This window comes from Thermochaetoides thermophila, assembly GCF_000221225.1.
Source record: "Thermochaetoides thermophila DSM 1495 unplaced genomic scaffold scf7180000011815, whole genome shotgun sequence".
In the NCBI taxonomy this organism is placed as follows: domain Eukaryota; kingdom Fungi; phylum Ascomycota; class Sordariomycetes; order Sordariales; family Chaetomiaceae; genus Thermochaetoides; species Thermochaetoides thermophila.
In genome coordinates this window covers 1258065-1281446 of record NW_006383031.1, presented here as the reverse complement: position 1 = coordinate 1281446, position 23382 = coordinate 1258065, and the positions used below count along the sequence as shown (strand labels likewise).

The 23382-nt window shown below is 50.7% G+C and overlaps 6 protein-coding genes across 6 annotated transcripts; 2 read left to right on the top strand and 4 right to left on the bottom strand.

Moving 5' to 3' along the window:
- Nucleotides 1-5576: 5576 nt before the first annotated feature.
- Nucleotides 5577-6376, top strand: CTHT_0019670 (uncharacterized protein; the record flags this gene model as incomplete). Its single annotated transcript, XM_006692390.1, has 2 exons — nt 5577-6152; nt 6206-6376. The coding sequence occupies 2 exons, from the start codon at nt 5577-5579 to the stop codon at nt 6374-6376; spliced, it is 747 nt and encodes a 248-aa protein (XP_006692453.1).
- A 417-nt stretch (nt 6377-6793) lies between these two features.
- Nucleotides 6794-8285, bottom strand: CTHT_0019660 (uncharacterized protein; the record flags this gene model as incomplete). Its single annotated transcript, XM_006692389.1, has 4 exons — nt 6794-7047; nt 7100-7685; nt 7760-8037; nt 8234-8285. The coding sequence occupies 4 exons, from the start codon at nt 8283-8285 to the stop codon at nt 6794-6796; spliced, it is 1170 nt and encodes a 389-aa protein (XP_006692452.1).
- A 1389-nt stretch (nt 8286-9674) lies between these two features.
- Nucleotides 9675-10977, top strand: CTHT_0019650 (putative cellulose binding protein; the record flags this gene model as incomplete). Its single annotated transcript, XM_006692388.1, has 3 exons — nt 9675-10765; nt 10826-10901; nt 10957-10977. The coding sequence occupies 3 exons, from the start codon at nt 9675-9677 to the stop codon at nt 10975-10977; spliced, it is 1188 nt and encodes a 395-aa protein (XP_006692451.1).
- A 320-nt stretch (nt 10978-11297) lies between these two features.
- CTHT_0019640 (uncharacterized protein) lies at nt 11298-12536 on the bottom strand (the record flags this gene model as incomplete). The annotated part of the gene is made up of 1 exon (XM_006692387.1): nt 11298-12536. One exon carries the CDS (start codon nt 12534-12536, stop codon nt 11298-11300), a length of 1239 nt encoding a protein of 412 aa, XP_006692450.1.
- A 1103-nt stretch (nt 12537-13639) lies between these two features.
- CTHT_0019630 (uncharacterized protein) lies at nt 13640-14266 on the bottom strand (the record flags this gene model as incomplete). Its single annotated transcript, XM_006692386.1, has 1 exon — nt 13640-14266. One exon carries the CDS (start codon nt 14264-14266, stop codon nt 13640-13642), a length of 627 nt encoding a protein of 208 aa, XP_006692449.1.
- Nucleotides 14267-14298: 32 nt separating this feature from the next.
- On the bottom strand, nt 14299-16008 carry CTHT_0019620 (uncharacterized protein; the record flags this gene model as incomplete). Its single annotated transcript, XM_006692385.1, has 1 exon — nt 14299-16008. One exon carries the CDS (start codon nt 16006-16008, stop codon nt 14299-14301), a length of 1710 nt encoding a protein of 569 aa, XP_006692448.1.
- Between the last annotated feature and the right edge of the window lie 7374 nt (nt 16009-23382).

Genomic DNA, 23382 nt, shown 5'->3' with positions numbered 1-23382 from the left:
GAGAGCCAATGGGAGCTTCGACGGACTGAATCAACGGGGATTAGAATCTCGAAGTGAAGGGCAAAAACCATGAACAGGATCCTCTGTAGCACTGTTAAGCAACAGAATCCGAGCTATTGAAAGTTGACACAAGAGAAACTGTTAGTCAACATACTTTTCATCAGCAAGCCTGAACCAAAACCAAGGCTTTCAGCTCGCCTCTGGCCAGTGACATCACCAATTGAGCTTTCTCCACGTGGTGTTTGTCCAATACAGCTGGCGAATGGCAAGGTATTGGTTCGGATTCGCTCCGATACCCACCCAGACGGATTGGGACGCCACCAATGTCAGCCACATTGTTGTATGTTTGCAGGTTTACCCGTGTCTTCACAGACCGAGTGCCTAAGTGTAATCGTGAAATCAGATATGTCTAGTACGCAATCTCTTCCGAAAGCCACGACCTGGTACTCGGTGACCGCGTACTTTTTCCACTTACCATTATTTTCCACTTTTCAAGGATAGGGATTCTCAGGGGTCTTGCAGTGAGAGCGAAAGCTACGAGTAAAGCCAAACCCGTGGCTACTAGCTACAGTAATACTCAGGACGATCTTGACATAATGCCTCATATTTCACACTGATTCATCACAACAAAATCGAAACATGTAGATATAGAGAGACGTACGATCGTACTCTCATTTTGCGCCAGCCACGTCGTAAGCAACCAGAAATCTACCGATATCCTCCTTCGGCCCGACAGGTTCTCAGGTGATCAGCTTGGGATCCACTTTCCGGTTCCTTACAGTTGCTATGAGCTTTACTCCTGGTATCCTGCTTAGAGAGACTTTCTCGGAACACCAAATCGCCGATTTAGTATCCTTCCACACGGCTGATAGAGTCAACGAAGTGATGTCGAGAAAAGAGACAAGGTGTGTGGGCTACTGCTAGTGTATAGGCTCATGTATTATAAAACCTTGGCGGATAGATAAGGCAAAAGTATGTTAAGGTTTAGGACTTGTATACATAACATCGAGCTTATTACCCGAAATTACAATATTCATATGATGTACTGTATCAATATAAGCTGGCAGTACCTTCAGTAACGTATTTGCGTCTGCTCATCACCGGTCGTCCCCTCACTGGCAGTTCTCTCCAGCTGCAAACTCGCAAGCCACGATGCCATGCACACTTACAGCATCATACACACCTATGCAGTCATATCCAAGCTTCTTCAACCTGAAACATTAACACCGTCAACAGACGCATATGATCATCACATCCGTAACCAAGACCTCATCTCCTTAGAGAACTCTTAAACTGACTCTTGATCTCCACCGACTCAACTAGACTGCCAATTATAGGTCAGTCACCCCACTTTTTCTTCAATATAACCCTACTAGCCGCAGTAAGAAGACCACTTTTCCTCGGCGTTTTAGGAGTGGGCGGCGGAGGAGGAAAAAAACTGACACACCACCAGACTTCACGCCATTACTGCTAGCCGGCCGATCAGGAGGAGGCGGCCTCTTCCGTTCCGACATCCTCTCCGGCACGGCGGAATCTGAAGCAGTCTCAAACCAGGGCTTTGAGAGGACGTTTTGGTCCGAGGAGGTGCACGAGAAGAAGCATGATAAAGTTTCTGATCCATCCAGTCAGCCACATTCCCTTTTTCCAGCCTGCTCCCGGGACTGCTCAAAGTTGAATTAAATCCCATACCAGAGGCGGAGATGGAACTACTAAATGTGCTGCTACCCTGCTAAGGGGCGACAAAGGCGAGCTGTTGAGCACACCGTACTCGGCAGGGTTGTACTTACGGATACCCGGCGGAGGGGGCGGAAGCAGGGACGAAGTGCTGTGGATGGATACGGTGGCTGAAAGAGGGGAGTTAAAGTCGGATGAGGGGGGTCGAGGTATGGGCCTGTGGCAGTGGAGAAGGCGAGGGAGGGACGGTAGTTTTAGCTGATGCAACGATGAGAGAGAGGCCATGTTATGCTTCTTGGTTGTGGCAGTGGTTGCTGTGCTGGCCGTCTCATTGTCATCGTGCACTGGATGACTATAAGCAAGGGCTTCGCTGACGTGTTGAGGTGGTTTTCGAACACCAGAACTGCTGTCTGGCTGAGGAAACCCCTGAGAACCGGGATTGTTGACACCAGGCCAACAACGAGGGGACAGCATGTGTGTTTTGCACTGGAAGGACAAACACGACGCATGGCATCGAGACTTGATCTGACGTGTGCATTTGTTACATCAACAGCGCACGCAATCGACGAATATCACAGCAGTAAGAGCAACAGGAGAGCCACTGATCTGGCGATGATGCCGACAATTGTGGAAGTCGGCAGGACAGGTGTCTCAGAACCTCCATCCTCCAGTGTGTAAGGGTCAGCACTCTGAATTTGGCCCTTAGTGGATACAGTATCGTTCAGACAGAGGAGTCCTGTTACAGGAGTGAGCTACTGCTCATATCTCGCTTGAATAGCAATCAGGGTTGACAAGTTAGCTAGAATCGTTGTACATAAAGTATATATTGCTCACAATTCGCCATGTAGTCTGTCCTATGCTCAGCAGAGATCCCTAGATACAACCCTCGACATCGGGTGAGCTCACTGCTTCATCGTTATCAGCGGAGCAATATGAGTATGCTGTCGTGCTTCGAAGGTCTAGTAGGTATGTCATGTTGAACGCTTTCCTGAAGGACACCTCGAGCTCTGCTTGTGCGCATTGAGAAGACTCTGCAGTTTCATTAGGAAGGCCAGAAATACAAGGTGATGTTTCATATCTCAGATTACCTGAAGACGTGAGCCCAGACAGACTGTCAAGGTTAGTCGTGAGAACTTAGAACCAGCTGAGCCAGAAAAGCACCACAGAGCCAACTCTTTAGTCATCTTCACCCCACAACTCGTCAAGACACCCGACTGCAGTTGTGATGGTGGCAAGAGGGGCCAGGAGAGCTGTTCATGCGGCGGCTCCTAAGGGTGCTCCGGTTAAGGCTGTAAGTCCTTACAGACTTTAACGCCCCGCATCCATCAACTACGACTAGCTCACATTACCTCCTACAGGCGGGTAAATAACATCGTTTAGCCATAACCCCCAGAGGTTTCATGGGGCTTTTTTTCAGCGGATGATATTTCGACATTAACTAAGTAGGTTTGACTTCATAGGCAGAAGGGATTATGGATAAGGTAGATAGATAGCATTCCCAGTCACTTTGAGAGTCACGTATTGAATCACGTCATTGATCAACCAACATAGCCCGTTGTTGATGATTTGTGTTCCCTCAACTTATAATGATAATCTCTTAAACTGAATGACAAGAATACCATTTAGTCTTTGATTCATGTAAATTTACAATCCTATGACATCGCAACTTTGAAGCGCATAGTGTTATGAGAACATGTACTCGATGTGTCAGTATCGTATTGTTACATTACTTCGTCTGGGAGGTAATCCTTGAGTCCTGAGCCTGTAGATCTTGGAAACCGTAGAGGATGGAGACTTGACCAAAAAACAAAGCCAGCATACAAAAAAAATGGCATTTAGTCGTCACAAGTCTCACTACTAATATATGAATTTACAATGTTCTTTGTCTTACTATCCGCATCCTCCCAACTTATTAGTGAGTGCCTGGTTCATTATATGTGTCACATGGATACGGCAGTCCAAGGAGAAGAAATATCCTTGACAGTCGACATATAGAACACCAGTGATACAAGAGCTGAGAAGAGCAAAGGCATATCTGATTGGTAGAGCCCAGAAAATATGACGGGATGGCAAGAATGAGTTAGATAACCTTGCCACGCTGAGGAGAACCCCTGAAGATTGCAGGAGACCGCGAGGTACTCACAAAGGCAAGGAGATTTTATAAGGGGAGCTACTTGGACACAACGAAGGATTTCTCTTGGGCTTTCCTCTTCCCAACAAAAGGACACTGAGGACCAAGAAAGATTATTACACGTAGTAATTGACTTCGCTGTGCACCCCAAATCGTCAGTGGCCATCATCTAACCCATTTGACCCATTGTCGATCCCTGTCTTCACCAGACCAAGTCACCCATTACAATATGGTTAAATTCCAAGTGAACTGGCCATTCATGGTCACCAGACTTGGCTTGAGATTGGTTTCAAATTCATCAAGATACTTATTATCATTAACCGTTATTGTTGATTTAGCTTTGCACAACAGCAGAAGATAGGAGTTTAAAGCCCCAGTCACCGCCAAAAACACAGAAGAATCAGCGACCAAAGCAGCTTGAGCGCACTGGCATACCAACTTTTCCTACAGTTATCCCAGATATCATGAGTGATAGAACTGTTGTTTCCTGTGCATATCCTTTTGATGATATCATCAGGTTGCCAGATGCGGAGGACCAAGGCAGTTCAGAGAAGCAGTTGAAATATATCTGCTCACTAACTACGATGGGCACTCTAAACCAAAGGAACTGAGAAGAAAAGCGCGCAATTTTTTTTGAACTGTCACCGGAGTTATCATAGATATCATCACATCCGAACCTAAGATGCAAAACACATCTTTAAGTATGTCATGCACGAAATTAGAACACGATGCAGCCCCTCTCCACTATATCCGCAATGTTAAATGAATTAATAGAATGAATTGGTGGCTGATTGAAAAAGATAAACAAGTGTATGAGCCCCTTCTGGGAAAGCTTGATTCTACAAATACCTCATGCACCGACAAACTTAGCCTTAGTTTTCATAAAGAGTGTGACTTCAATCATAGAGACTCTCAGACACTCCTAGAAGGCCTCGGGAGCTCCTCATCTGAAAGCCAATAAAGGGAAGCTTTTCAGTGAGCTTGAGAAGAAGATTGATGGCTGGATTACTGCAAATTAGGGAGGAAGAAAAGATAAGGAAAAGGGGAAGAGGAACAGCGAAAAAACATGATGGCTACAATATACGAAAAAGCATACACCATGCCAAAAGAGGGATGAAGTAGGTTTCCCTTCCTATCTTTAAATTAGACAGTATTACCCTCCTAGATAGGCCGGGTGCAGTCATGGCAGGAAAGCGAAGCGTATTCCATTGGCTATCTTATAATATCAATATTTGTAATGGAACTCTACCCAGACATGACTATATGTGAATGACATGGTGCCGTCTCTTTGTTTCTGATCACGAAGCAGCACGTAAATATTGCTCCTTGTTTCCTAATGCTTCCATCCAACATGAGTCCCACTAATAAGCAGTGAATAAGGGCAAAGTCTGAAGCACCATCCGCTCGAGGATGGACAAACATTGTGGATCTCGCATCACCTATAAGTGGAGGTAACCCAAGTACTTGGTTACACAATGTCCACCGAGATGTCCAATGGTCAATGTGCTGTGATTACCCGGCTCGCTTATATCACGGGTGGCATGCTGGTCGTCTTGACTCTTGACTGTTTTCCACTTTTGTACCTTCAGCACAGAAGCATCTAGCTGAGCTCCAAAGGTAAGTCGTCGAAAATCGTTGTCTCTTTTCCCTCGTATGGAGCCATAACTGATATTAATTCTTCTCCAAGAAGTCCAACATGTCTTGCAGCTTTCCCATCCCGATTGATAGTTCTATATCTTGCATACCATCAAGCCCAATACCAACAAACACAATGGTCCCAACGCTCGCTACTACCTCTACCTTACAAACGCTCACAGAAACCATCATCAGCACCGACCTTACCGCCACCCTCAGTACTAGCAGCGTTGTGCCACCCATCCCTGCCAGCAAGACATCCACAATCACCACTAAACCCCCAACCCTTTCAACAATCCTTCTCCCGACCTCGACAACCTTCATCACCATAACCATCACCACTCCCTTCCCAATCCAAACACAAACCATAACCATAACCCTCCCCTCCTTCCCCCCACCAACCCCCACAGCGTCAGTCACCCCCCTCCCCTCGCAACCAGCCGACGACCTCACCGAAGACGAAGACCACCTCCCTCTCTCCCCCTTAGACTCCTCCTCCTCTGAACCCTCCCACGGACATACAGGCTTCCACCTCCACCATCACTACGAAATCCTCATCACGGTGCTAGGAACCTACAGTTTATTATCCCTCCTAGCGGGTCTCTGGCTAGTGCACCATCGGCATGAATACCTGCACCAGAACCCAGTGGGTGTTGCCACGACAGTGGGGCTGTTTATGATGGGGTGGCTGTGGCCTGTGGGGGTGGCTTGGGTATGTTGCTTCCGGGGTGGGGCAAGGGGATTTGGATGTGTAGAGAAGGTTAGGTGGGGGCTGTTATCGTTGTCTGGGGGAAGGAGAAGGAGGTCAGGGAGGGAGGAAGGTGGGCTTGGGAGCAGGGAAAGGCAGGACCAAGAGATCGCATTAAGGAGGATGGAGAGTGCTGGTTTGGGGGAAAGAGGTCCGGAAGGGGCAGGCGGAAGCCAAAGGGGAGGTGAGAGGATTGACGAGGCAGTTAGGCAGAGGTCTGCTGGCGTGAAGAGGGATGTGAGGCAAGGTTGGGAGCAGCAGAGGGTGCTTGGGGCGGGGGATGGGGCGAGATGGTTTCGAGGGGGTGTTAGGGTTGTGGCTGGGGAGGAAAGGAGGGGGGACGGGGGAGGTGGGCGAGGGGGAGGAGGGAGAGACCAAGGACGATTAGGTGGGCGGATGAAGATTCTCAGGATGGAGGTGAAGATCAGAGAGGGGAATAGAAGAGCAATGAGAAGGTATCGTTCGGGAAGCATGCTGTCTTTGCGTCTTGAGTTTGTTTCTGTCCATTCCTTGGCCGGCTTATCAAGAAAAAAAACTTATATTATCATCTTAGGGCATGGCAAATATCCCCAAGCTACTCATCCAACATATAGAGAGCTCCATGACTAGTGCCTCGCCCCCGAGTCCAGCCGATGGAGCCCGGCAAACAGTGGGCTCTGGGTCAGCCTCTCCCAATCATGCACCATATATGTGTTCTGAAGGTTCTCCTCCACAACCTCAGCCCCTCTCTTCCAAACCTCCTTCTCATACTCTGCCACAACCTTGGCTAGCTCCTCTCTCGTGTGGCACTTCATGGAACGGAGGTAGGTCTGCAGCTCGGCTACATCCTCAATGGCGTTTCCGAGGCCTTGGCCACGATCTACAGAGGCTTATTAGTACTACTTCCCATCCAACTTAGACACAAGACTTACGAAAAGTCATGGTATGCGCTGCGTCTCCCGCCAACGTGACCCGCCCGCCCCTATTATCCCACGCCTTAGTCGGCCAGTAGTTCATATGATCATGATACCAAATCTTCGCATCCCTCGGAATGGCCGCAATCATGTCCCTGAAAGGATATGCCAAATGGTCACTGCGCTTGCGGACATCGGCCAGCAATAGATCATTGTTTCTGCTTAGCGCATCGTGATCTACCGTGCGATCAGTTGCCCACGTCAAGATAATTAGGAACGTCCACTCGGAGGGGTCATTTCCAACATGATCATGCGAACACCAGAACGTGTAGAAGCCGTCTGGCTCTGGGGCGATGGCGTATGTGGGATGAATGTCCACGAGCGCGCGGCCGATTTCCCCCAGTTTGGTGATGGTCACGAACGACGTAAATGGGGCATGTTGCAGAGCTGCGTCTTGAGGAGAAGACCGGAAGAGCCACTGGCGTGTGAAGCTGTGGGCTCCCTCACAGCCGATAAGGAGTGTTCCGGTTTCTGTGGTCCCGTCTGAGAATCTGGCAGTCACACCGTCCTCTGTTGTGATGATGTCGATGAGCTTTTTGCTCCACTGCAGACCTGGTGGTTAGATCATGCTTCAATCGAAGGGAAGATAGGATAAAGATAGATAGGTAGATGCCTTACTCTAACGTCAACCCCTGTTCGAAGCAAGCCCAGCCATGCTTTCCGCTTCAACCGGATGGCGTAGGGAGCAGGTAGAGCCTTGAGCAGCTCTCCTGTCGTGCCATGATACAAGGGGAGCACTGAATCTGGGATCCGGCGGTACGAGGGGTCGGTTTGGACTGTGTCGACCAGAGCCTTCAGGTCGTCGGTCAGGCATTCGTCGATGCGTGACTGGGCCCAGTAGATGCCAAAGCTCCAGTCGCGAGGGCGGGCGTCGGGGCCACTGTCTTGCTCGAAGACTGTTGCCAAAATTCCAGCCTGAAGAAGAGGAGGGAGGAGGTGAGTTGTGATCTAAGAAGGCATGCGAGGAGCGACAGCCTTGCCTTTTTGAAGATTTGCGCCAACAAAAGACCAGCGGAACCTTAGCCATGCCATTGTGTCAACGAACCAATCTAATCGGAGAACAATACATCAAGACACCGGGGTGATTCTTACCTGCTCCAATAATCAGAACTCTCAAGGGCCCTGTGTGTTTGGATGGCTCCATCTTGTGTGAAAGCACGAGCTTTGCAGTTTGTTGACGTGTTGAGAAATCAATCACAAAGAAGAAGCAGTTAACAAGTGTTTTCAAATCAAAATAAGGTCAATGAGACCCTGGAACCACCTGACCTTAAATCCATTCCCCAGGGAACCAGTGAACCACGCCTCTCAATATCGGCGCCTGTGGACTTGCCAATCATGCGCTGTAGCTGTCGTACAACCCGGGCACCACCAGTCTCCGGTGATACTGAGTACGAGGAAAAACGACTGTCCGACAAGCCACTGGGACACTTTTTTGGCTTGTCCGAAACATGGTGTCCTGAAACCAGAAGATCACACAAACTTGCTATGGAGAGAGAAGGGGGGATTCTGTGAGAAAGACCTTGGCTCTTTCCGTTACTGGTTTAACAAGGAAAGAAGACACTCGCAGGGTGCAATAACTCTGACCATCAGCTATCAGTAATGGCTTGGATTGAGGAAAGATCTCAGGTAGATAGTTCCAGTAGTTCCAATTTGGATTAAAGGAGGCTGTTTCCGCTGTCCATAACAAACACAGTTGGAAGTTTGCAAGATTCCATGAAATTTACTTAGTAAACCTGGTTGCAAACCAGTGATCGAGAAAAAAGTTGTATAATGTTTCCAATGGTTTTTAGAGGAATATTCGCGAGTGATCTGGGTCAGTAAAGGGTGGTGAAAGTGCCAAGTTCAATGCCTTGAGATCACCGAGACCGGGGTAGGCAACGATAAGCCGTAAATAAGCGATAAGATACGCGATCGAAGACAAACTGCCACCAAGCAACAATTTACGTCAAGGTTGAGAGAGCATGCAGGATGCCTCTCAGCGTTCTATGAGTAAAAGACAAAAAAAAAAAAACTAGGTTTCATTCCTGATTGAGGTTTCTCCTCAATCGAGCGCATGATGGTATCGGTGATTTACACCATACCCAGCGCAGGCGAGAGTGGAGTCATCAGTCAACGCTTCTCAGCGGAGCTTCGCTGTCAAAATATTATGATGATTGGGGCGCCTATCCTACGTCGGCGTCGCAGTCCGAAGAGTAGGTATTTTAAGGTTTCCTGGTAGGCGAGTTCAAGGTAGCAGGCGGCCTTGCCGTCCGTCTCGGCGCGCAGAACGGGCCCAATCTGGCAACGGGCGGAGATGCTCCGAGGCCAGCGCCCGACCTCTCGGCCCGGCAGGCCACAGGGGAGCCTTTAAGAAACCACCTTGTCATGCTACCTTACCGGCCATCATAATATAAACAGAAGCAGTACTTATACCGCTCACTCATATCCATCTCTACTATGTTATGTCCAGACCCCCTAGTCTCACTGCCTTCATTTGGACGCCTCGAACCTCAAGGCTTAACTCTGAAACTAAATCATCACCATCAGAGGCATCATGAAAATGAAGATGAAGTTGGCCATCCTTTTGACCCCTACAGCCGCCCTTGCGGCAACCCTCGAACACATCACCGAACCTCTTGCCTCTAATCCCCGCAACGTCTCCTTCTACATCTATGTCCCCGACAATCTGCCTCCCGCACCCCCCATCCTCGTCAACCCTCACTGGTGCCATGGTTCTCCCCAAGCCGCCTTCGCCGGCTCCCAATTCGCCAACCTCGCCGATAGATACGGCTACATCGTTATTTATCCCGGCAGCCCCAACGCCGCCGATCAATGCTGGGACGTCTCTTCTAAGGAAACCCTCACCCACGAGGGCGGCGGTGATAGTCTCGGCATCGTGAGCATGGTGAAGTGGACTATCAACCGCTATGGAGCCGATGCCGGGAGGGTCTTCGTCACGGGTGTGTCGTCCGGAGCCATGATGAGCCAGGTCCTGCTGGGCGCCTATCCGGACGTGTTCGCCGCCGGCGCCTCATTTGCTGGCGTGCCGTTCGGATGCTACGAGCCCGAGAACAGTGAGGGAAAGTATGGGTACTGGCACGATGGCTGTGCTCGGGGCCAGGTGATCAAGAGTGCGGAGGAATGGGGGAACCGTGTGCGGGCAGCGTATCCCGGATATGACGGATGGCGACCGAAAGTGGCGCTTTTCCATGGGACGGCGGACGAGGTTGTGAGCTATGTGAATCACGGGGAAGCGGTGAAGGAGTGGACAAATGTGTTGGGTCTAGGCGACCAGCCGACGCAAGTCGTAAGCAATACGCCGCTATCCGGATGGACGAAGAGTGTGTATGGGAATGGATGGCTGCAGGCTTGGAGTGCCCAGGGCGTGCCGCATGATATCAAGGTGCAGGAAAATACGGTTGTTGAATTTTTCCAGTTGGATTGTGACGGCGCGGATTGCTTCCGCTGGGGCCAGGGCAGCCCTGGAGGCGGCAATGGCCAGCCCGGGTCGACTACTGTCCCTTCGACTCGCACTTCGACCAGTACTTCAGCTCGGCCAACTACCACTACCTTCACCACCGTGGTCTCAACTCCTGTCGTCACGCCCCCTCCCGCTACCTCGGCGCAGACGCTCTGGGGTCAATGGTGAGTTGTGTGACCATCCTCTGAGTCGCCTTCTTGGAAATGTTAACTGACAACTTGCAGCGGTGGCAGCGGCTATGTCGGCCCAACTGTCTGTGCCGAAGGACTCTGCACTACGTATAACCCGTGGTATGCTCAGGTAAGGCTCATCCATTCTTTTTTCCCTCACGTAGGATCCAGCTAATCCTGAGCAGTGCATTCCCCGCACTTGGTAAACACCAAACACCTTGAACGCAGCCTCTGTACATAGCACTGGGAAGCAGTACATCCGACACCAACGTGTTCATGCTTGAAGCACTGCCCCCCTGAACAAGTACATAAGATACACTGATTAGGTACAAATTTCGTGTATATACTTTTCCATACCAAATATTTTCCTCCCACATTATTACTAAGCTTCCTTATCCACGAATACAATCTGTGGTCGTGATTTTCCTCCTTGTAAAAAAGCCATGCCAGTGATCATTTGCTGTGTTTCCAAGCTCCATAGCATCGTTAATCGTCAACTAAACAGTCTTCAGAACGTCGGAGCTTCTTAGAAGCCTCCTCCCCCACCACCTCCTCCTCCCATACCACCACCGCCACCCATGCCACCCATGCCGCCCATACCACCGCCCATACCACCTCCTCCAATACCGCCCATGCCACCAGCATACCCTCCCGTACCCCGTCCATATCCACCAGCACCATATCCGACTCCTCCATACCCACCACGTCCATACCCAATAGCATACCCTCCATACCGCGGATATCCATAGACATAATATCCTCCGCCATATCCAGTCCCGGGATAACCACCTCTCATACCGGCCATGCCACCCATCTGGCGCTTGGCGTACTCCTTGTTCACTCCTTCAGTTTCACCAACCCAATTAAAGCCCGCATCAGGGGTAGGGGCATGTCCCTCTTTCTCCGAAGAAGTAGCATCACGCTTGCCATACCTGCCTCCACCTCCTCCGAACTTCTCTTCAGTGTCAACCTCAACCCAACCCCTCGCGTTGACCGGCCTAACCGCAGCCGGCACACCCCCCGCCGGCGGGACAGTTCCGGCCGGCACAACCGGCGCTGGCGCGGGAACCGGGTCCACAGGAACAGGCATCGCCATTCCCGGCAAGGGGCTCAACCCCGGCATCATCACCGGCATCGGCATGCCCATGCCCATCATGCCAGGACGCATTCCCATTCCCATTGCCATAGGGGCCATGCCCATACCCATCATTGGCATGCCCATTCCCATGTCCATGGGGGCCATTCCCATTCCCATGCCCATTGGCCCCATGGGAGGACGGATGGTGTGGTCTGTCTCTGTGGCGGTTGCTTTGGCATTGTCGGCCGCGGGACCATTAGCGCTGTTAACGTCGGTGTTGGCGTCGGACTTGGGATTGGTGTTGTAACCTGTGCCGTACAGATTGGATGTGTCCATGTCAACCGCGGCAGAAATATCTTCAGCGATGGGGGCCGAGACGGGGAAGAAATAGAGCATCTCCCCCGCCGTAGCGTCTTTGGCGACGGGTGTGGTTTCATGGACTGTTTTGGCCGCATCTGCGGCTGTAGCGTTCAGGCCATGTCCATCAGTGTTGAGTCCGTCACTAGCATTGACGGTTTTGACACCACCACCAGCAGCAGTCCTTTTGCCGTGATTGTTGGTGTCACCGGCAACTTTAGGAGCGCCCTCAGAAGTGTGGGCGTTAGCGGTCGAAGGGTTGGTAGGAAAGGCAAGGTAGGGAGACGCAAACAGGAAAAGCAAAGTCAGAGTCGAGAAGGTGAGCTTCATGCGTGTGGTAACAAACTTATTGATCAAGTTTGATCAAGCCTGTCTGTTGTGTCAGAGGAAATGAAAGCCACCTCTCAGTGGACGGGCATCAATGATTAAGTAGACGAGTCATCGGGCCGGGAAACGGGTATCGGCCGGCTCACAACCATGGCCAACTGCTTGTTGGAAGGCTTGCGTGTGGCTAGGTAATGACACGACCAGGATAAAGTCGATATTGGTCGGCGATAAAAGGATACGTGTGCGTCAGAATCTGAGTTTTTCTGGAGACAGGAGGTATGGTGGCGTCGGAGCTAAAACTGTTGCTGTAAGCTCTTGGAGCTTCAAAGCAAGAGCTTGGACTACAGCTCCGAGCTTGATAATCCCTCCAATCCCCCATTTCCAAAGCCGTCCAATACACTGCATCCAACAGGCAAAGTATCCCCCAAATTCCCCAGCGAAAGACTCAATTATCTGCTCATCCCAAGCTGGCGGTTTGTTAAGCGTAGCCAACCTACTTAGTAAAATCCCATGAAGCAAAAGTAAAGTGGCGAGGGACCCAATTCCCCCTCGTGTGCGCAGTGCCCCCCCCGTGCCTGAAGTCCATGCGCAGCTACCCCTAACTCGCAACCGGGATGCCCACTCTTTGTCCACCGTGATGACGTTCCTTTGACCGCACCATCTTACCATTAAACGTCTCGGGAAGCTCAGAATAAGCAAGATGCACGCCGAGGTCCGGCCGAGGGACTTTTGTCCATTGCAGTGAGAAAAGGTCAATCGGACAGGAATAACCTAGCTGTCGGAGGCAGGCTGCTTGTTAAATTCCTGGGTTTCGGCACCGGGAATGGGTTTGTTTCGTCAAGAGAACTGTTGACAAAGCTTGCGGATCTCAGATACTTTTTGGTAAGACAGAGAAACGGTCCATCTAACTCGCTTACATTACCTCTCATTAGTTGTAAGTGCAATAACTGGACAAAAGCTGCCCATGAATTTGATTAGGTACTCAGGGGAACCTTACGTGTGGGGGATGCTCTAAAGTCGTAAAACAATATTCCTCAACATGCCACCTCTAAGATATTTCCAGCTCGCAACAGGTACGGTTGTCATCACACATTACGGCAACCGACCTACTGCGGCACCACTACCTCAACCTTAACCGTCTCACCCGCCCGGAAGTCGGTCACCTTCGGCTCATGCAAGATGAGGTCGCCGACCTTGACGACAACCGTATCAACATCCCCGCGCCTTACTTCCACAACAAACGTCGCACCCCGGAAGACACGCGTCACCCTCATCCTATCCCATGTACTTGGCAACTGTGGCCGGACCCAGAGACCATCATCATCCCCGCGTAACCCACACAGCCCCTCAATCACGCACCGGTACACCCATGATACGGTCCCTGTGTTAAACAACTGGCTCGAGCGGCCTGCGGTCCGGGGGAATTCGCGCCAGCCACCGCGGTAGTAGTTGGGGATGTAGACGGGTAGCTGGCCGCGCTGGAAGTAGTCGGCCTCGCTGGGACCGGGGATCATTTGACGAAGATGGGTGTAAGCCCGGTCGGGCTGGTTGCCCAGCTTGTAGAGGGACCAGATGTAAAAGGCTCCGGCATGGTTGTAGACGGCGCCGTTCTCGGCCGACCCAATGGCCTTTTGCGTGACGCGGCCGATATCTTCGCGCATCTTGGTGAAGGGCGGGGCGAACATGAGCACACCATACGGAGTGTTGAGCTGCTGGTCGATCTGGGGAATCATGCGTGCGATCTGTTCTTTGCTGGCAGCGCCGCTCAGGATGGCCCAGGATTGGGGATTGAGCCAGATGCGGCCTTCGGGTCCTTCTTAACACCAAAGACGACGTTGTCGTCGGTGATGCCGCGGGCGAACCAATCGCCGTCCCAGAGGTACTTGTTGGCTGCAGAATTGCATTCATCTGCGCCATCCCGGTACCGTTTGGCGAGGTTTTTCTTGCCCTCATGCTCACAGACGTCTGCCCAGAGATTCAATGCGTGAGCAGTTGCCAGCGTCAGCCAACCAGACACTCCCTTGCCCCTGTAGCCGACCATGTTCATCGGATCGCACCAGTCGCCCTGCGCAATGTAGCTGAGCCCCCGCTCGTCTCTCGCTTTCAATAGCCAGTCCATGGCCCTGCAGAGTCTTTCAAACACGGTAAAGTTATCTTTCTTCGTCTGCACATACTCCTCTAATAGAGAGTAATCGCCAGTCTCGGAGAGATACAGTTCGAGTGTCACAGGCAGCCAGACACAGTGATCAGTATGGGGAACTTGGTTGATGTACTTCAACTGAGCGCCCTCAACCAAAATAATGCCATCCGGCATGGAGCCATCCGGACGCTGTTGCGAAAGCGCCGTGAGAAACGCCTTCCGAGAGACTTCTGGCTTGATGTAATTCATGCCCATGTTGTCCTGCAAGTAATTGCGCGTCTGTGGATCCGTGGTCAGTCGGTTGACATCGCCGTGGTAGTACACTTGGCGAGGAAGCCAGTTGTTGACAAAGTTATCCAGATCCTTATCCGGAGTCTCAATGTACAGACAGCCACGCCCCCGCTCCATGTACGCAGCATACTCAGCGGCTGTCCTCAGAAAGGCCTGCTTACTCAAGTAGCGATTCTTCATTTCACGGACCTCGGCTTCGTCATAAGCAGGACCAAATATGAAACGGTACTCGCGCTCTTCGCCCGGTCCTAGGGAAAGGAGGTATTGCACAGCTGCCGTCGGTGTCTCATAGCGCGCATCACTGCCGCTAAGTTGTGGTAGCTGCAAGGCCGATGGGCAGTGAAGCCCACCCTCGCCCTCGAATGCCTCCTGGTTGGCCTCCCATGAGTCTGGAGGTGTTTCGCAGATGAAGTACGTCTTGTCCTTGAGGTACTTATTCTTGAAGTAGTCTTCGGCTTTCTGATAAGGGGTGACACAGCTTGCCACGATGCCGACCAGCTCAGGATTCCACTCAGCTGATTGGTTCATCCATGACATATACCCGATAGGGAAGTAGGGAGTGACGCTGATGGTGCGGGGACGGCCCGAGATATTGGTGACCCTGATAGTCCAGAGCTCAACCACATCGTGTGTGGGCAGCCCCATTGCCATCTCGACGCGGATGCCGAGGTTCTCGACAGACCAAGCGACATCGGTCTTGCCCACAGAGAAGACGAAGCGGTCGGCGGGTGCGCGGACTGGCTCATACGGGGCCGAGAAGAGTTTCCCTGTCTCAAGGTCCTTGATGTAGACAAAGCGGCCAGGATGGTGTGTGTAGTAGTTCTGCTCGGGCTGCATAAACGTCTTGGCCTCGATGTTCGGGGCATGAGCGTACTTGGACGGCTCGGGCTGCATGAACTGAGCCGTGGCATAACCGCGACAGGTGATCTGGATCATCATCTTCTGGTTCCACAGGAAGCCGGCGGCCTTGGGCATGACCGTTGGACTGGTGAGCTCGTAGCGGTTGCCATTGTTAGAGGGGCGGATGATGGCTTCTCTCCTCATCTTGCGAAGTGTTGGAGTGTTAGCAGCGGGCCAGTGGGCAGTACGCGGTGAAAGAAGCTTGTCGAAAGCGCAAAGAGCGCAGAGAGATGAAGTCGGGGCAAACCGAGGATACTTGAACGTGTTGCAGGACTGTGATGACAGGAACCGTACACCAGGAGACCTCGAACCAAGTAAAGCGTCAAGCCTCAGTGTAAAGCCAGACGTCGGGCCGGTCCTTTCTTCGTCCAAGACCGACCAGTCAGCTCAGGGGACCATCGGGTACCTGTCTCATCTTTTGGAGGGGCGGAAAGGAGGGGCACACAAAGTGGATCGGGAAGGCATTTGGTTCGACAATACCATGTCATTGAATCCATCCTGTCCTGTTAGGCTGGCAGTAGTCGCAGGACACAAGTGGGGACGCGTGGATATGAGGCGGGACGAGAGGAGCGCCATCCATGCCGGACTGGTACGGACTGGTACGCTGCCCGAGATGGCCATTGACGGCACAAGCCAGGTAACCACAATGTCTCAGCTGACCTGCCCGTCTGCCGGTACCTACATTCCAGGTTAGCTTGCCATCTGCACGATCTGCCCAGCGGGCCGAGGAGCAGGGAACATACGGCAAAACGGCTTCATTCTGAAAACCATCTCACCGCTTTGTCCTGGGTAAAGCGTAAAGCAAGATGGGAGAAGAGAAAACGTGGGGTCATCGAGGGCAGAGTCAGGCTTCGGTCATCACTGTCCCGACGACTTAGGCAGTCAGCAGACTCAACAGAAATTGCCCACCCTGTGACATGCCATCCCGCGTTTCCAACAAGTCTAGTGCTTGAAAAACTCTTCTCATCCCGCATACGTACTTGCCCTAGGGTGCCACCGTGGGCAGGCTCCAGCTGCCAGTTGCGCCTGCCATTGCACGCCTGGCTGCTTTACCAAGTAGCTCGCGGCTCGCTCAACATCATTGAGTGCATTTCTGCTGCACAGAAGGTGCCGAATCTGCCATATTAGGTCCACATCCTATGGACGGCAGTCGTAAACGCGGCTGCCTCTGAAGAATTCCCCGGGCAAACAACACCCTACTCTCGCGCCACGGGCCACGGCAGTCGATGTTGGGTGTGCAGGGGTCGTGCGGAGTGCGGAGGGCTCAGTGGGAAGCCCCCACTTGCCTGCCTGAGGAGGTGGCCTGTGCGCCTCCGCGGAATGGACCCTCCTTCGGCGTTCCGTCAACCTTTCCTAAGCTCCTATCCCTCGGGCCGGCTCTCGGAGGGCTGCTGGCTTCCCATCTACCTATATGCCAATGACTAAAAGGTACCCAAAATCAAAGAGACAGAAGTCCATCTTTTCTTGCGAGAGTTTTTCATTTGCCATTTGTTAGGCTTTCCGTTTGGGCACTCAGACACCATCAGATGATGCGCAGAAACTGCAGCGGTCTGTTGTCACGAAAGTCTTAGGTTGCAGTGCTGCTCTCCTTTGGCCCCGCACTTGGAGCGTTTGTGAGCAACTGTAAATCAGCATGCATCAAGCCCAAAGCCAGGAGACACACAGAAACTTGGCCCAAAATTCCACTGCCTTCTCGCAACCGGCAAAAAAAATATTTTCTCACAACAGCACCACTCTCTCGATATTAAATATGGCTAAATCGAGCAGGATTTTCTACTCTTCGAAGCCGCAGGTCGTCCGGGTTTCGGAGGCGACAAATAATACGACAGCGCTCGCCGCCTGCAACTCTGCCAAAATCCAACCTTGCCCCCGCGAGCCACAAGCGAAACCGGCACAGTCGGCGCCACCGGCACTTTCGACTGATTCAGGCTACCATACTTCGACATCGCTGCGTGACCAACAGCCTCAACCGCTGCCAACTGTACTTTTGATGGTGACGGCTTTCTCAACCAGCGCTCATTGAAACGGCTGCTTAGTCCATGAGATGACCTCTAGCTCACTCCCTGCATTCGCAACATCCGGTGCTATACATATGGTCGGCTCCAATACCTTGGATGACTTCCGCTCGCTAATCTTCCCCGCAGAAGCCCTTCTTGGCAGCTGGAGGTTGCAATCGGTACCTTGCAGCCGCTGGTAGGGTTGCCAGCACCGACGAGATGGAGGGCTCTATCTTGCTCTTGATATCGGCCTATAGATAAGACTGCTCTGTCGGCCGATCAAGTTATGCCAATATCTTCCCCGAGTCCTTGAGACCCGGCTTATTATACGCCATGACTCGGCAAACTTTTGGAAATTTTGGAAAGAGATAGCAAGAGGAAAGAGGCCCGGGACCTGCAGGGTAAACTGATTCCAATTGCACAACCGAGCGCTTATGAGGTAAATCTCCTCATCCCAGCTTCCAGTCATCAACAATTCAAGTGGCTGTTAACAAACCCACATGAGGAAGCGGGTCAGTACTTAAGACAATATCAAGTTAACATATCGTAAAGTTTGGGAAACTCACTATGACTGGCTCAAAATTCATTGTTTCCAAAGACTCAAGCTACAGCTAGATTCAAGCATTGTACTTGCCCCTCAATCACAGGAGAAAACCATGAAATTACTTCGTCAGCAGTGAGCAGCGCCCCTCCACTGTTGAATGGTCCTGTAAGTAATGGAAGACTCCAGTTGACTTCAAGGTTAGGGATCCTGGGCCCTCATATTGTGTAGGTTTATTCATGATATCATAAAAGAAGTTAACATATTCAAAAGTTTAACGGTCACTACAGTCGACACAACAATCCTTAGTACGTCGTACGACCTATGCCAACAGGAGTGAACAGCGTGGAAGGATAGCTGAGTTGATTATGGTAAAAGATAATAAGTTAATGGACGAGGGTATCGCGAGATGTATCTGATATGAGAGACTCAAGAGTTACTGGCTGGCTAAAGGGGTGGGGAAACAACATTTCCCGTATCAGGAGTCACAGCGTATGCAAAGCGCGGAGTCCACAACAAAGCGAAGTCGTAGGTTAAATCATCTCATGAGATCTGCTTTGGCGAAAAGGTAACGCTGAGTAAGGATTGGTGACAAAACGATGCAACAAATACGGGGGAACAAAAACCTAGCTAACTACTTAGCGTTGCTTCCGGGGCATGCTGGACGAGCGATCCATCAATTGCTTTGATGCATAGACAACCAGGACAGTCTATCTAATAAAAAGCTCTGGAATGGATCGTCTATTAATATCGTCGTTTCAAGAACTAAAATTCCGTCTGAGTTTTCCTTCGCTTCCTTCACCCCTCATAAAAAGAGAAAAATTTGTCAACGTAAAGACGAGGAATGCTCTCTCCAATCTATCCAGGACTGCGCTTCTCCAAGTACTACGGCATTATATAGAAGCTTCATTTAATGTCAAAGAATTCAGAAATGAAAAGAGCAGGCGGTTGTAAAGTGCAGAGCTCTAGTGCTAAGGTCTTTAAAACATTGTGTCAGAGAGAACCTCCAACAGTGGTTACTGTCACATGGACACGGCAGTCCAAGAAAAGGAGTATCCCGCCTGCCAACACAAGGGACACCAGAGATAGAATGATTGTGAACGACACAAATACGTGGTTGAACCCGGAAGATATATGGAACCACACGACCGAATGAGCCAAATGGTCGAGGCAGGAGAACGAGACCTTTGAAAAGCCTGGAAGGCCGAGGCACGCACAAGTGCAAGCGGATTCCATAAAGGAAGCTGCCAGGACACGATGAAGGACTTCTCTTGGTTATTCCTCACCCTAACACAAGGACACTGAGGACCAAGAAAGATTGCTACACGTATCAATTGACTTTCTTGTGCACCCCCTATCGTCAGTGGCTATCATCTAACCCATTTGACCCATTATATATCTTTGCCTGCACCAGACCAAGTCCCCTGTTACAATTATCATCTGCGAACATCAGCGGGAAGACAGGATTCGCCAAGGAGAAGAAAGGCGAAGGGATTCCAAAGAAAGCGGAAGCAGAATCCATGTCTCTACCTACCTCAAAGGCGACGCAGTCGCAAAAGTTACATCGTCAATCCTCTCAGTATTGTGGCAGAGGAGCAAATCACCCATCCGATTCAGTGACATAAGTGGATGTGGACCTATCATGGAGTCCGGTATGACATCTAAAAGTACCGAGATAGATGCATTCAACTATGGAAAGCCGAGCCAAGTCCATAGAACAAGTTCTCTTCTGTTAAGCTTCGAAATTAATTCAAACCTACCCGGAGATCAATAACTTAGATGTCACCCATTTTCACTGGTAAACCGTACAAAAATATCTGCTAAGAGCAACTAATGACTGTTCGCTCCAAGTGCTCATTTTGATACAGTTCTGACTCGAGGACCTTTTTCTCTTCGCCCGAGGTCCAGTGTTTGTTCGTTCATGAGACTCGCACCCAATATCCTCAGCTTGGTCCTGGTTCATCAACGCAGCATCTGCTGAGATCTTCTGACCTAACTGTTACCTACAACTCATTATATTGCTTATGGAGACCTCAGGAATCCTTCAGATATGATTAAAGACAGTCGGAGTAGGCGGTAGTGCTCTCATTGATGCTAAAGCCCTGTACAGTCCATTTAGGGGTATGTTCGCTTCGCGTTTGCTGGACCCTGATCGAAGACGCTCACTATACGCGGCATCCCATACCAAAATAAGCAATTTCCTCCGGTGACGCACGAGGATACTTGGAGGTAAAGTGTAACTAGGTAAGTATCTCTTTCCCGCCGCCGTCGTGGGCACGACCAAACACCCTCAAAAATGAGACGGGTAGAAAATACCATTCAAGTCTCTCTTTTTTTGGAATTTATTATGCAACATTATAATCATATGCCCTGGCTTGCTTTTCCACCTACTCACTTTCTACTGTATCTCAGCTAAGTTGGGCAAACAAAAGGGCTTGTTGGGTTGGCCCTGCAAAGCCAAGAACACAACGCGAATGGATATACATCCAACAAAGCCTGGTTTGCTTCTGGAATGGAATCGAAGACTTCTGCTGCATGTTCCCTAGTCCCCTCAACAAATCGAAAACATCCGGTGCCATGGAAGAAGCAGCGCTGTCTCCATAAGCCACGTGATGATGTCGTCGGCTTGCTCTCTTGGCAGGATGACGAATCCATCAACAGTCCGTCAGCTGCATAAGATGAAGCAGTTAGCGTGCTTGGTTACAGAGAACAGACCTACAAAATTAGTACCAAAACCGCTTGCTACCCGTAGCACAGGGTCAGAGCACATTCGCGAGATGGAAGCATTGCAGCACGAGGACACGCTTGAAGGTAGAGAAACCTATTATGGTAGCAGTTCCGGATTCAAAATGTTGTCCCAAATCTTCAAGTTGTAGAGTTCAGGTCAAGGTGCATACTTTACTTACCAGTGATAAGGACCTACTATTGACTCCTGGAACAATTTGGGTTGAAAACTAAAACACACTGTGCCCATGCTTACATAGAGGTACAGAGACAGCAACAGCATCTCGAAAGCCGATAACCATGTTCCTTATCTCTCAATCAGTGTTAGCAGTAGATTCCGGCTTATCATGTATGTGCTGAACCAGGCCTGTGGTATACCGCTGTGAAATATGCAATCCGCTTCCTGATGTGCAGCTGCAAGCAGTATCTGCGTTTTAGGTTTATCTTGAGTGACGAGGATGCGGGTAATGCAACGTTGTCATCAGTGCGGTAACATTGCTGTGTAACATGAGCACACAACAAGGGATTGCCAATGTATTATTGAGTTTAGTGGCATCTATGAGGGCTGCAGACGCGTGGTTTGAGGTTAATAGAACTTGAGCTTTTGTCAGCAAGACATGGTTTACCGGGTTGTAGCATCCTTTCTCCGACCTTTGGCGAACAGGCAATCATGTCTCGCGTGGGCACATTGCGACGTTTGGTATCGAGCTTCCCACTTTAAGCATAGTAAAATTCCATGGCCAGGACTTCGATCACCCGCTGCTAGATGTCTCTCTCTATTGGTACTGGGCAGAGTTGAGCGCATCATCAGCTGTTCCCAACATGGCGATTGGTATGTTAATGCCTAGTGTTGTAGTTGATGTCACAAACTACACGTTTGCAAACCAACTGGTGTTAGAAGGCATTGGCGCTGAACAGCAATATGTGGCGCTTCCTTCTACCTGCATCGCAGGATAGTATGGACGCGTTGCCGTGAAGATTGGCCTGCGTGTAGTGGGTCTGAGTCCGACTTTGAGGGTCTGCGATGGAGTTGGCGGGGACAGTGGAGGTAGGGTAGGCAAATGCGGGGTGTGGGTTTTGCGGGGCCGAACACCATTTCCTGGTTCGACCTCGCGAAGACGCATGCCAAGAAACCAGTTTTGTCCGTGCGCACGTGGCTCCGTGGTCGCGATGTTCTTGGCCAAGCACCAATTTCAAACCTCCAACGAGCTTACGGCCCGCATCTCCCGAAACTCCTTTTATGCAGCACGCATGCGTAGGCAGGTTCTGTTCTTCCCTCATAACCAAACTCGGATCCCGGAACAGTGACTATGTACAGTAGACTTCAGGAGGCTGTGGTCACAAAGTACTGGAGTTGTCCACGCAGCCAAACCTGCATGAAGCTGCGCGTGTTGCGCATGTTCGTAAACGATGGCCAGGATCTTTCCCATTCCCAAGAGCTCAGGGCTCCTTAACGGCACATGGTTGCAGGCAGCCACTCCTTGCTCCACAGCAGCACGTGGTGAATCATAAAAGGGAAGCTTGGCGGACATTCTACCTCTGCAAACCCCTGGACTCGAAATTCAAGAGCGTATGTACATAGTGCAGCAACCAGAGATCTTAATTCATGACTAACAAGCGCTTCTTGGTTCTTGGGGCACCTGTTGATGTAGGGAGAACTGCAGCAGTGCAGGATATTGAGCTCGGCTAATCAATTCCGCATCCACATCGAGTCTGCGAACCCTCGCCAACTTCCATCGTGGCAAAGATTCAATAGGAGAGCGGCAGACGGCTGAAGTCGAAGGGCGGAGAGGATCTGAGAATTTGCAATTGGCGAAGTTCAACCGTTAACTGTCTTCTTGCAAAATTTTGCAGAGAACCGTTTAAAAGCCATCGTAAAAAAAAAAAAAAAATAGCGAAGCTGGGCAGGCTTCATTGGGGCTGTTGGCGAAGGCTCTTTTCGATGTCTGGTTCGCTCGCAAGCCGCAACAAGGGCCTCGGGCGGGTGGGATCGCGTGGAGTACGTTCCAGTGGAGACGGTCTCACTAAACCTTTCACAGTCGCAGCCAAGCCAAAGATTCTCAGGGTTACGCTCAGCGTTGAAACTGGAGAAAACGTTGGATGTACCCCAAAATATCCAGTCAAACCTGGTAAAACGTACACAACAGCATACAACATATGCATACCACTGGAATTGCAAGCTCCAAAGCATGCAAGATCGGGAATAATGAAAGTTTTATTGTAATGTTGTCGCTGTGAACAAAGCGCTTTTTGCGA